This window comes from Sinocyclocheilus anshuiensis, unplaced genomic scaffold, assembly GCF_001515605.1.
Source record: "Sinocyclocheilus anshuiensis isolate Anshui unplaced genomic scaffold, SAMN03320099.WGS_v1.1 scaffold886, whole genome shotgun sequence".
Classification (NCBI taxonomy): domain Eukaryota; kingdom Metazoa; phylum Chordata; class Actinopteri; order Cypriniformes; family Cyprinidae; genus Sinocyclocheilus; species Sinocyclocheilus anshuiensis.
In genome coordinates this window covers 109,671-123,024 of record NW_015536542.1, presented here as the reverse complement: position 1 = coordinate 123,024, position 13,354 = coordinate 109,671, and the positions used below count along the sequence as shown (strand labels likewise).

Genomic DNA, 13,354 nt, shown 5'->3' with positions numbered 1-13,354 from the left:
CCTGTAGCGATACCAGTACAATATCTCACGGTTCTCAACCAATCAGATTTGAGAACCAGAACGAACTTTTGTATATATATATATATATATATATATATATATATATATATATAAACAAATGTTTTCTTTTTTTATTCCTATGTCCATGTAAAATATTCATCTTGCCATAAAATTAATTAATGAGAGCCATTATGAGGGCTACAGGAATTATGTGTGCCTTTGGACAATCCATGCCTACAATAATGAAAGCCTTTCACTGACATATTTGTTGAATCAAGACATTCATAACCTCATAATTATGTTGCAACAGCACAGAATTAAAAAAGTACAAAATTACTGTACTTTTACTTAATAAGAAAGGAAAAGCTGTACTGCCAACATTAATAATAACTATTTGAACTGCATCAAACTAAAGGCCACCATTAGCATTTTGCATGAGTAAGAGGGACTGGGTGGAAATGTCGAGAGGATTAATGTTAATAATTCTGACACTGAATATTCATGATCCCTCCAAAAACTCACATCCAATTACATGTTTGTATTATCGATATTCATGCAGCTGGCATGAATATGGATGGCCCTTTTGTTGTAGAGCCTGTCAGTCTAATCCACAGAGGCTTGAAGGAGGAAAAAATCATAAGTGAGCTCAGCAGAGGAAATTACCACTCAATAGTGACCAAAACACCTGTTGCAAGATTATTGCTTTTTTTAAACAAAGACAATAGTAGCCTTGAAATGAACACAATGGTAACATCATTCTCAATAAGCTGGCAAATTCAGGCAAGGTTCAGTAACGCTATTCTAATCACGGCCAATATTAGCATCCTCATTATCAGCGAGCAGCGCACATCAATTTCAGATTCTCAGGAGTGGTGATACAAGCAATCAGAGGTAATACAGACCTAATATGCCTTTATGAAATCCAAAGTTCAACAAAACAGGGTTTGTTTTTTTTTCAATTTATTTTTCCTTCAAACAATTTAAGCTAACTCTCGGCATGATGATGTGTTATCTATGACCTTTCCGAAGACATTATCTTACCAGCTGTCTTACAGTGATAATTCAAAGCGATAAAAGTTAATTCAAAGGCATACTGTCATAGCACATTTGTATTCTAAAGTAAAAGTAGGGCAGAAAATCACTGATATAAATATTGTCATACATATTTATTCGAATGAATATTCATGAACTGTGCTATTTTGTTTATGTTGAAGATAAGATTGTAAGGTCAATTATCTCTGTGTGGAAAACACAGGGGGTACAAATTATTTCCAGCAATAGATGTTACATGTGCAAATGTGTTTTGGATGTAAATGCTTACATCTGGTGACGACTCCCTCCAGTCGAATGATGTTGGGATGGTCAAATTGGCCCATGATGCTGGCCTCACTCAGAAAGTCACGTCTCTGCTGCTCTGAATATCCGGCTTTCAGACTCTTGATGGCCACCTGGATCTCCCTCTTACTGGGCAGCCTCAGACGGCCACTGCAGACCTCACCAAACTCACCTGGGAGTCAAGCAAGAGCCTATCAACAAACTGAATTTACCCTCAATCCCTTATTTCATTTCATTACAATCCCTGGAGAGCTGTTCAAATGGTTTACACTAGTAGGGCATGTTCTTGAGTGATTCATTTTGACTTACCGGCCCCAATAACTCTTTCAATCCATATGTTGGAAACTTCGATCTCTTTGGCGAAGTCTCGCACTGCCTGGTTGGGGTCCTCGTACGTATGCGGGTGAATGTATGTGCGGGTTTCGGGAAGTTTGACTGCAATGCAAGAACACGGTAGGAGTGAGGATAATGGTCGGGTTGTTTTACGGTCACTTTAGTTACCTAGACTGAACCATCCATTTTCCTAAAAGGAGGGGAGTGCTGCATTTTCAACCTCATTAAACATTGTCTTTGGCAGGCAGGAAAAGTGTCATTAGAGAAAAGACACATTAGGCAACTAGTGCGATCAGAGACATCATTTATCAGCAGATGCATCAGAGGCTCTGTTCACTAACTGACAATTTGCTGGAAAAACATGCATTTCTTTATTCATCCATCCAGCCAGACCGAATTATGTTCACCGTCTGACTGGCCAGAAAAAAATATTATCCTGATTTGATGACATTTCTCAAATTATGTTCTTTGAACGCACATTAGACATCTTAAAAAGTTTTGCCCAATATTTTGCTGATTACTCTTTTTCAAGACCAAAAAAACCTGTGTGCATTACCTCGTCCATGCTGAAACTGCATTTTCTCTTCCTCAGGGTCTTGCTTTGCTTTAATATATCCACAGCGCCTGGAACAATGGGATAAGCACAATTAAAACAGACCGACACAATGAAATACATGCTTTCTCTCACACTAAATCAACCAACCAATCCCCTAAGACTAAGAAAATGTTGATGACTGTAGAATCAAATCTACAGCGGCCTGGTCTGGTCACGTATATCTTCTATTTACAGTGTAGTTTAACCATAATGTGTCTTTAGAGGCTGGTTTTCCCACCTAGTAAAGGATTTCACTGCTCTAATCCGCTCTTTAGCACTGGGAAAATTCAATCCTGTCACCTCTGACTTTATCATTAACTACATCATTCCTCTCACAGCGGGATCATGAATAAGGAAATGCCCCAGATAATGAATATTCCAATACACTGGGGAGGAAAGGTGGCCAGCGTAGGACTGATAATTATGTTCATTATTCATTTAATCCTCGTAGTGACACGCTCACACATTCCCTTTTCCTGTCATGTCTTTAACAATAACGTATTGCCAAAAATGAAATGTCCCAAGCTGACTAGCCATAGTAATTATACAGCATGTTGAAATGTGGAGAATGGATGCAAAATGTCTACAGACTGGCACATTTGATGGGGACCAGGTGGAAAAAGCCATCCTAAATGGGTTTCTAGAAGACATTGGCATAATATGGGTGACTATCCATTTATGAATAGAAATGCAAGCTGGAGTCTCTATTGTGCTATAGCAGATGACAAAATGCAAGGCATTTCCTGTAACTGCAGGTAAAGAAAGCTAAAAGGTCAACAATGGAGAGACAGTGTTATGAGTCAAAAGCCTTTGGGGGAATTCACACAGAACTCGTTCTTGCATCCAAAACCAGCTAGAGTGCAAGGGAATGGAACAGATTGCAGGGGTCATGAGGTAAATTTTTTAAAAAGTTAACATTTTAAAAGTTAGTTATTTTTATACTGACATACCTTTTTAAAAAATGCAACAAGCAGACAGATACCACACAGTTGTCAAAAAGGACAGATGACCAAAATGAAAACTGTAAATGTCCCTTTAGAAAACCTATAATCCATGGATGAGTGCCATTCAGAACTGAATTAACTATGCTTCCTTAATTCCAGTTCAAATGCTGAACTTGAAATGAGGGATGCAGAACTGCTATTTAAATTTTGGTGTTATAATATGATAGATAGAATTGCAGAATTGCTATTTTAATTTGGAGTTAGAAAAGCAGATATCTAGAACAATATCTAAAATGATAGAACGATAGTACAACAGATAGAACTAAAGAACGATAGATAGAATGACAGATAGACAGAACAACAGAATGGTAGAATGACAGATTAAATGATAAAACGACAGAACGATATATAGAATAACAAAGACAGAACAATACAACAACAAATAGAACATTGGATAAAACAACAGATAGAACGACAGAGAGAATGACACATAGAAGGACAGAGCAACCGATACGGCAGAATGATATCTAGATCGATAGAACGATATAGATTGACAGAACAATATCTAGTACTACAGATAGACAGAACGATAAAATGACAGACAGAATGAAAGATAGAATGACAGACAGAATGTTAGAACAACAGAACGACAAACAGAAGGATAGAGTGACAGACAGAACAATAGAATGATATCTAGATCAATAGAACTATATCTATTTCAATCATGACAACTCTCGGAAGATTTAATTAAACTCTGCGGACCCGGATACGGGTCCAAAATGAACAGGAACTTGCTACTGCCAATGCATACGGCGATACGGTGCCGTGAGTATTTAAGACATACTGCTGCTGCACAAATAGCATATAAAATAACCCGTAGTAGAACTATACAGGTGGAGCTGGGGAAGGTGGAATGTTTCAGAGAAACTCTGAAAGTGTGCTGCAGGAATCTCTAGTGAATGCTAGCCAGCCATTTAGAGTTTCATGACTGAACTATATATATTAACAACAATATCTAGACCGATTTAACTATATCTAGACTGATAGATGTATTATATGAGTTACAGAATGATAGATAGAATTATTGAATGATAGACAGAATGACAGAATGACAGAATGACAGATACAATAATAGATAGAATGACAGAAGGATAGAGTGACAGATAGAACAATAAAATATCTAAACTGGCAGAATGATATCTAGATTGATAGAACTAGATCTAGATTGACAGAACAATATCTAGAACGATCAAGCAACAGATAGATAGAATGATAAGAGCGACTAAGAACGACAGATGGATAAATGGATAGATGGCCAGATTCAATTCAAATTGACACTCAGGAACTCTGAATTCTGCACTGCAATCATACCATAATGACAGAGAGAAATCCCCAAAATCCTGCAATCAAACCGCTAAGCCAGTAATACTCCTGAAGCAGCTGTGGAAATGATCATTCATCAATGTTACCAGTATGTTGGTTCTGGTATTGATTTTATACAGAGTTAACAATGCTAATCAATACAGGATACAGGGTCCCCTTCATTCAAGAGCCAAAGCGTGCTCAGCTGCCACAGTGCGGTCAAAGCATTGGGGCCCGAGGCAGGGGTTGGGGCAAGAGCAGACATGGGGGTCTATTACATAATGGGAAGACCGCTGGGTTCATTCATGCCCCCTCTAATCCGATCTGTTGCATCTCCCTGTGGAGCTGCGGGGGGTAAATCTCTCCCTTTCAGCTGTTGTACAGGCCCGTCTGGTGGGGGGTTCAGAGGTACTTGTGTGTCGTTTCCTCTCAGCAGCTTTTAATGAGACTGGGGGTCTCAAGAGAGACCCCACCTGTTCATCAGCCACACATACACATGCACCCCCCTAAATAAATGCCCGGGGCCTAGTGTGCATCTGTGTGCAGGTACAACCCCCCAACCTTTCCGATCTTTAACCGACCCATGTGCGAAACACAGTCTATTAAGTGCAACACGCTTGCACAGGGGGTGCAGAGCTGGAGGGGTTCGCAGAGGTGGGCTGCCCCGACTGAAGCATGTGGTAATCAGGGAGAGTAAATCGACTCTGAAACCGACCCCACTTGCTCTCTAACCTGCCCTGCTGTCCCTCGAGGTCCCGCAGACGGATCCCCTCCCCCTTGCACCTGCTGCAGCGCTGCTCAACACACTGATGAAACACTTCCCGTGCTGCAGCGGGAGATCCGGGAGCTTCTAAAGTGAAGCGTAATCCCACCCTTCAACCTTCCTGTCACTCATTTGAATGCAATATGCACACTGCGCCGCTATTTGCATATTCTGTTATAACGGCGGATAAAACGAAAAAACTAAATGTGACAGACTAGCGTCTAGGACTCTGCAATTAACACATTTTTCAACTCTGAAGCATTCCTCAAATCCCTTTTGTGCGGTGATAAAGACATTTCGCAGCCCTACACCACTGGAAGCCCTTTTGTCTATGACCCAGTTTCTTTTTCCTTTCTTCTTCCTCTCTTTTGTCTTTCTCCCGCTCTCGCAGTGTGAAGCTTGTATCTGCAGGTGACAGTGCAGCGGTGCAGCTTTGTATCTGCTGACAGGGTTCACATCTTTCTCTGTGCCTTTGAGAAAGGGATGTTGAATGTCATGGTGCAAAAGCAGAGAGACTCTTAAACTGTCTGGCCATCTTGAGGGAACTATGAGTGAGAGCTGACTCAGAGTCTGCCATAAGCATTAAGAGAAAGATGTAATGGAGAGATTGAGGAAATAGATATTTAGTGCTTGTCAACAATATTATTGCTAATACAAACCTTAAGTATTAAATGTTGCCATGTAACTCATCCTATAGTGTCTATGCTACAGACACTAAAGGGTTAGTTCACCCAAAAATGAAAATTAGCCCATAAATTTCTCACCCTGAAGTCATCCTAGGTGTATATGACTTTCTTCTTTCAGACGAATCCAGTCGGAGTTATATTAAAAATTGTCTTTCATCTTTCAAGCTGTTCATGGCACTCAGCGGGTGTTGCATGCATCAGTCCAAAAGCACTTAATTAAAATGCGCCCCTCCATAAAAAAAAGTGTCTCACAGGGCTCCGGGGGGTGAACAAAGGCCTTCTGTAGCGAATCGATGTGTTTTTGTAAGAAAAATATCCATATTCAAAGCGTGATAATCACTTTAATGTAGCTTCCGCTCACTGTTGTACACTGGAAGTGGTTCCGGGCAGATGACGTATGGAGGTCGGCTTTGCGCTTGCGCCGCTCAGAAGCAAAACAACGGTCACTAATTAGAAGTACTTTTTTATGGATGGGCGCATTTTATTTAACTGCTTTTGGACTGATGCATGCAACACCCGATGAGTGCCATAAAACAGTTTGAAAGATCAAAGACAATTTTTAATATAACTCCGACTGGATTCGTCTGAAAGAAGAAAGACATATACACCTAGGATGACTTGAGGGTGAGTAATTTATGGGCTAATTTTCATTTTTGGGTGAACTAACCCTTTAATGATAACTCAAATCGTGCAGCCTATTAAGTGGTGTGCTAGTACTTTTCAAAGGGATCAAACTTAAAATTTTGGCTGGGTAGATAAAACAGGTTAAAAAAAAAACTTAAACTACACAAAATAATCACCTAGCAACACCTTAGAAACCACCAAATACAGCCTAGAAACAGCATAATGCTACAAACCACTGATAGACAGACAAAGTGACAGAATTACAGACAGAAATTAATGATAGTGTGATAGAATGAAAAAAATGATTGATAGATAGAACAACAGATAGAACTTTCATTCTGTTAACCTATATTTATAGCATTTATGCTATGGACATTAATGTGCTATTACTTTTCTAAGTGATCAAACTTAGAATTTTGGCCAGGTGGATAATAAAACGGGTATTCTGAGAATATAATTCTGAGAAAACTACTCAAAATAACCACATACCTGTAGCAACGCCTTAAAAAAACGCAAAAAAAAAAAAAAACAGCATGTTTTTTGCAACAGTAACATGCTACATGTTACTATACTCTAAGGTACTACTATGCACCTTTTAGGTGTAGATGAAATACAAAGTTGTCTCTTTAAGGGTACCACCCTAGTGACAAGCTGTTCTGACAGTGCATCATTTGCAAGCTTTTTCTTTTGCCGTAATTGATTTTTGAGCCAATATGCACATAAATAATGTGGCTATATAAACTAGATCCCATCAGACAAAGAACCAAGTGGTTTCCTTGAACAACCTGATGATGTGCTACGAGCATAAAACACTGTCGTTTTAATGTGGCAATTCTTTCCTCTGACCCTCAAACTAGTTCATTATATAATGATACTCCAGCTCATTAAGCTAATGAGGTAAAGTAGCTTCCAGCTGGGTTTCGAGATCTGTTCAGCATGTAGCAGACGGCAGACCAGCTCTGGCTTTCACCTGCTACAAGGACATGCCAAGCCACTGGCATGGCCAATACATCCCAGTAGTGTGGCATGAACAACAGAACAAAATTCAACTGATGTCTTTGCATGTTACCATGTGCCTGTTCTCCTAAAGGATAGTGCTAATTTGGAACAGTTCACTGAAGCATGCATTTTATCTGAAGAAAAAAAAAATCTGTAAAGAAAGAGTCGATGCATCCATGAGCCATAACGTTTGCTGGTCAATATCATGGATTATTAATGATTTCTCTCCAGAAGTTTGTAATTTTGTAAGCTTTTTCAGAGAAGCACAAGGACATATTGACTCATCTGATGAAGACAAACCGTCAGACCAAAATAAATCTATTACCAAAAAAAACAGCTATTATATTCTGCTATATTTTTAAGCATAACTGAGAGGTCATAGTATAATCTTATGATTTAACATACAAATAAATAAAGATTGCTAAAGAATACAGAACTAATAACAACATAATGAGAAAACGTGGATATACTACCTTTTATATATACTGTAAATAATAACTTTTGATTCCAAGTGTATCAGAAAATATAGAAAGTAATTCCAAATTATTTGTAATACTTTCTCTTTTTTTTTTTAAACCAGAGGAATATTGGCAAATTAGTGATAATAGTAAATCAGAACAATTTTTTTTTTTTTTTTTGCAACTAGAAATTGACAGTGTGGTCCCTAGAGAAATCGCTATAAACCTTTCCTCCTACCTGAGAATAAAAAATTGATTTACAATCTGGCTAATTACAAAAAGAGGAAATGATCGTGTGTTTGGAGGAAATGGACACTCATAAATTCTAAGCTCCTCTGACAGGTGTTTTAAAAACACTGACTCTATCATTTGAGAAGGGTTCATTACGCTAATTGAAATCCAGAAGAAAATCGAGCTGATTGATTGCACATCCTGTTCTCATCTCCAGCCAGTGCACATGCATCCAACATATCATCCACCTCTATATTCCGGAATGTTCTGCTGACGCGTTCAGACACATCTACAGCTGGCCTGCCATCAAACAAATGGAAATGAACTTCTAAGAGAAGTTGCAATGCATGCTGAGAGTGAGTGAGTCATGATGTGCTCAGGGGCTACACGGCCAGCGATTTTTGCCTGGAAAGGCGCTGGAATAGCCAGATGGAACTGTTTGGAAAAAAAACAACAACCCTGTTTAACAGCCGAACACGCTCATGCAACCATTTCGGAATGGCATAATAATTCCATTTTGTGTGTATACTTACATGTGTTGCTATATTTCTCTGTTAAACACATACAAATGGACTGACTAAACAGTCATGGTACGGTATCAAACCCCAGGTAATGTCTGCACTGAATTAACCAAACAAGACCCATTAAGACCTCGGCTGTGCCTCCAAAGCATGATCTACACTGTTCAAACAAAGAACTGAATAACAAAACACATTTACAAGCTACATCCACTCACGTTGGTAGATTGTGAACAAAAACTACTTCCCCTAAATGGCATCAGTTACACAACACTGTGGGTTTTCACTAAACAGAGAGAAATGTGGCACTGAAATCTCTTAGTTTATGATTGTATATGTCTGTTTTCAGCTGCTATATCACAAATTGTTAGATTTCATCCACCAAACTGTTTTGTTTTTTTTACCCATTGATAGTTTCTGAGATGCTCTCAAAACTAGTAAAAACCAGCACAGAGAAACAGCAGCCTGTGCCATTTTTTGTTGTAATGATGTTTGCAGTCTGAAATGGATAATTGTTTGGTTGTACAATTTGATAGAATTGAATAATTTACTCATTTTTGAAGAGTCCCATAGAATATTCAACCATCAGACAGCAGCTGTTATATGGGGTGCACTTATTTTATTACACAATATATCATATTTTTCCCCTTCTTGCATGATTTAGCACACTACAAATCTGCCAAATCTTTATGTGATTAAGTAAGACAGGCATGGAAAAAAGCCGAAAAGGTTCCTCGGATAACACAAACACATAACCAGTAATCAGACATGCAATAACCCCACTAATGGAATATTAACCAACAACTCATTTATCATTCCTACAGAAAACAGCCATGTGGCTTCTAGATTTCATCATTAAACTGCAATAATTTCATCCAACGTGAGCTTTAGCGAATGGTTTGGAGGCCGTCCAACCGGAGGTAAAGGGAATTGTTTTAATATCAGAAGCTTGAAGTCTTCAGCTAGTTTTCATGGCTGGCAAACAATGCTCTTCAGACTTGCAAATGTGTGGGTCTTTGGTTAGTAGGCACCTGCTAGACGTACTGCAGCATCTGTCATTGTACTGAAATGTTCCACAGACAAAATCACAAGGATCTTTAAAGTGTGTATTCCATTTTTAATTGCTTTGCTGGATAGAAGCAGAAAATAGGGGGGAAATGAAAGACAAACGAAGACCATCTGCCAGCATCATCACCTGCCAATCAGAGCTGTTTTTTCCCCATCAAGTATCAGAATGCTGGCCAACTCCAAATCACTGGGAGCCCAAATCGGTGCAAAAACAAAGTTGAACACACTAAACATGCCTGAACTCTTCATATTTCTCTGACTAACCCCAACTTCGGTGTGCAAACAGAAGACAAGCACACAAGCCAGAGTTCCCATCGCTCTTGACCAGTGAATTACCATGATTTGTTCCAGTTCTACATGATTACTAGACACAAAAATGCATGCACAAAGAAAACCTCTAGAGAATTCCAGAGGGAAAAAAATTATGGCAACTAGAAATTCAGAAAATAAATTTTCTCTTATTTTAACTTTTAAGAATTCATATCAGACAAATCACAGATTTAAATTTTTTTGACATTTCCAGGTTTCCCCGATTGGTCACAAATCATGCTGTATGAAATCTGTCACAAAAAAAAAAAAAAAACTCTTCAGATCTTCCATGACCTCGCTCAATTTAAGCATTTGAAACCCTAACATCTTGCTTACAATTCCCACTAGAGTTAAACTTTGCAAAAAACTGATGTATGTTTTCAGCTCAGCGAGAGAATCAGAAATCAATGACCTCAAACTGTCAATAATGGAAAGGCCATACTCTCTTAAAGCTCAGCTGAGGTTCTGAAAGCAGTAAAAGAACCGTGGGCACTGTGAACTGAGTACCTTGTTAAGTCCAGTATAGCACAGTATAATCCAATGCCAAGGGACTGAATGCAATTACAGTTTAAGTTTAGCTTCACTCCCCATTACGATTCATTGGCCTCCACACCACACTAGAAACGCGTCATTCGAAATCAGCATCAAAACTGTTTTTATTGCTTCCATGAGGGTCTTGCCACAAGCAGTCACACATGCATTGGATTGGGGGTGGTGGAAACCATGAATAAGAGGTGGCAGCACCAAGGTTTTGGCCTGCAGGCATAAACTTGGCCGACATAACACATCCTACGGGACCTTTCTGTCACAGAGCATTATGGGTTACAAATTGCAAAGCAGACGGAAATCTCATTCTGTGTTACAACATACTGGATTGTATAGCATCCAACAACAGTCGAAAAATCCCTAGTAAATCAGCCTTTGGAAAAGGAATGCTAGTGCCGGTCAATACTAAAAGCTGTAACGATGCCAGTCTTTCTGCTGTATTGCTGAAAGAAATTAAATTGGGTTGCTGCACATATGTACTGTATATGTGTATATGTATATGTGTGTATATATATATATATATATATATATACACACATATACATATACACATATACAGTACATATACATATATATATATATATATATATATATAACAAAATAATATAACAGTTACAATTACAGTTTACTGAAATTTGGATATAACAATCTAATAAGACCAAAAGGGCACCCTCCTACACAAAGATCAGCTCATGACTCATTCTGACCATTTCATGTAATTGAGAATGGTTTATTTTCTGCTTTCTGTTCCTCGTCTCCTCTGATCCACTCTTTCCTTTCATTTCCATTACATTAGCTCCCTCATTCTCAGCCGTACAGGGCGTCTACTCTTGCTTTTCTCCCTTATGTCTGTCTCTTCAATTGTTCTCTCAAGTGTTTGCTTTCATCTCTACAGATCACGCTATGCAATCAGAGGGCTAAACAATTTTGTGTCCTTTTGATTTTGTGTAAATGCACACATACAAAGGCATACACACACTGACAGATGCATAACATCTCATTTGCTTGATTCTGTCTTTCTATATTTATGGTTCCTCGCTGATTAAATGAAACAAGGTTTCTTTATCCTTCGTATGGATTTGTTGGCAGTTAACCCAGATTATAACTGATTCATCCGAGTCGGTCTATGTAATTAACTGCTTTTTCATCATACAGAAGGCTGCATACTTTGGTATCTGGAGATTTTTAAAGAATAAGGTACGTTTTGAATGTAAAAAAGAATAGTAAATTACTCTTACCATCCACTCACAACAAAACAGGTCACCAGCAACACCAGAAGCAATGCTCCGCCTGCCACAGAGATGGCCAGTATGGTTTGCTGGTTGGGATCTCCAACAGCCAGCATATCTGATAGAAAGAGAGAGTAATCAACATTCAAGCAGAGATTATTTTCAGTGGTTCTTGCAATTATGAAAATGTACCACAGTTCTGCCATGATATTCATATAACTGCATTATTTTCAGTTAGACCATAGTAAACATATGGCTCTACACGGTTGTTCAGTCAATGGTTTATGCATAAAAGGTTGTATTTTTTATTAACATAAAAATTTTGGGCTAAAATTTATTTACATGTATATGGGAAAGTGCATATTTTATGTGCATGTCGCCATTAATTTCAACAATTTTTAACTTTTTTTTTTTCATTCTTACATTTTTTAAAATTAATCTTTTTCTTTACATTTTTGAAAAAATACAAATATGCCATTCAATTTTAAAATTAATAAATTAATATCTACCAATCTACATCCTTAACCAACTAACAATGCTATTTAAAATATAGTAGCACACTGTAAACACAATTAGAAACTGCTAAAGTCACTTTATGAAAACCAAGGCAACTTTTCTGACATTATTCATGAGCGTTATCACAAACAAAAATAATCATGACTAATATCTTAGTAGAGAAACGGGTAATGGATGTAAAATAATCTGAATTTTTCCAGATAATGTTCCAATAAAAAGATTTAAGAAAGCGTCCCTCTAATTATGTGCACAGAATGGTGGAGTGTACCATATGGTACACAAACTATGAGACAAAAACAGCGGGGCATCTGCCTACTCTCAGCTGAAGCTGCTCACACTTCAGGGGAACACTGACAGAAAATCTACATGTTCAGACACCGCAGCAAGAGCAAACTGCAGCGCGTGAGGAGCCTCGTCTATCTCAGGGGACTAATTGAACATGTTCACATGTATGAATATTTCACAGCCTCTTTCAATGCACGCGGCGGATCGGAAATTCAATCAGTGGTGTGTGATGGAGAAATACACGCGTGTGACACAGGTTACAGTTTGGCCGAAACGAATGTCCTTGAATATTTGAAGATATTCTGCTGTGAGTGAGAAATTAAGGGTTTGGTGGGACTTACACAGTCAGAAATTATAGAGGGATCTACAAACTCAAGGACACTGTAAATGGGTTTCTAATAAAGCAATACACCACAAAGCAATGTGCTTAAAACCCCCTTAATTATGGTAAAATCATAGGCTTCATTACAATTTTATTATAATCTTATGGGCTTATTACTTAAAAAAAAAATATATATATATATATACACACACACACATATGTATATATATA

General features: G+C 38.2%; 1 protein-coding gene across 1 annotated transcript in view; it reads right to left on the bottom strand.

The window, feature by feature from the left end:
- LOC107697673 (ephrin type-A receptor 3-like) overlaps positions 1–13,354 on the bottom strand; it is a 67,324-nt gene that overhangs the window by 15,647 nt on the left and 38,323 nt on the right. The window contains exons 8-11 of the mRNA XM_016498470.1: positions 12,010–12,118; positions 2,225–2,292; positions 1,645–1,770; positions 1,322–1,507 (exon numbers count right to left, since the gene is read on the bottom strand). Coding sequence (XP_016353956.1) covers positions 1,322–1,507; positions 1,645–1,770; positions 2,225–2,292; positions 12,010–12,118 — 489 coding nt within the window. The remainder of the gene's footprint in view (positions 1–1,321; positions 1,508–1,644; positions 1,771–2,224; positions 2,293–12,009; positions 12,119–13,354) is intronic.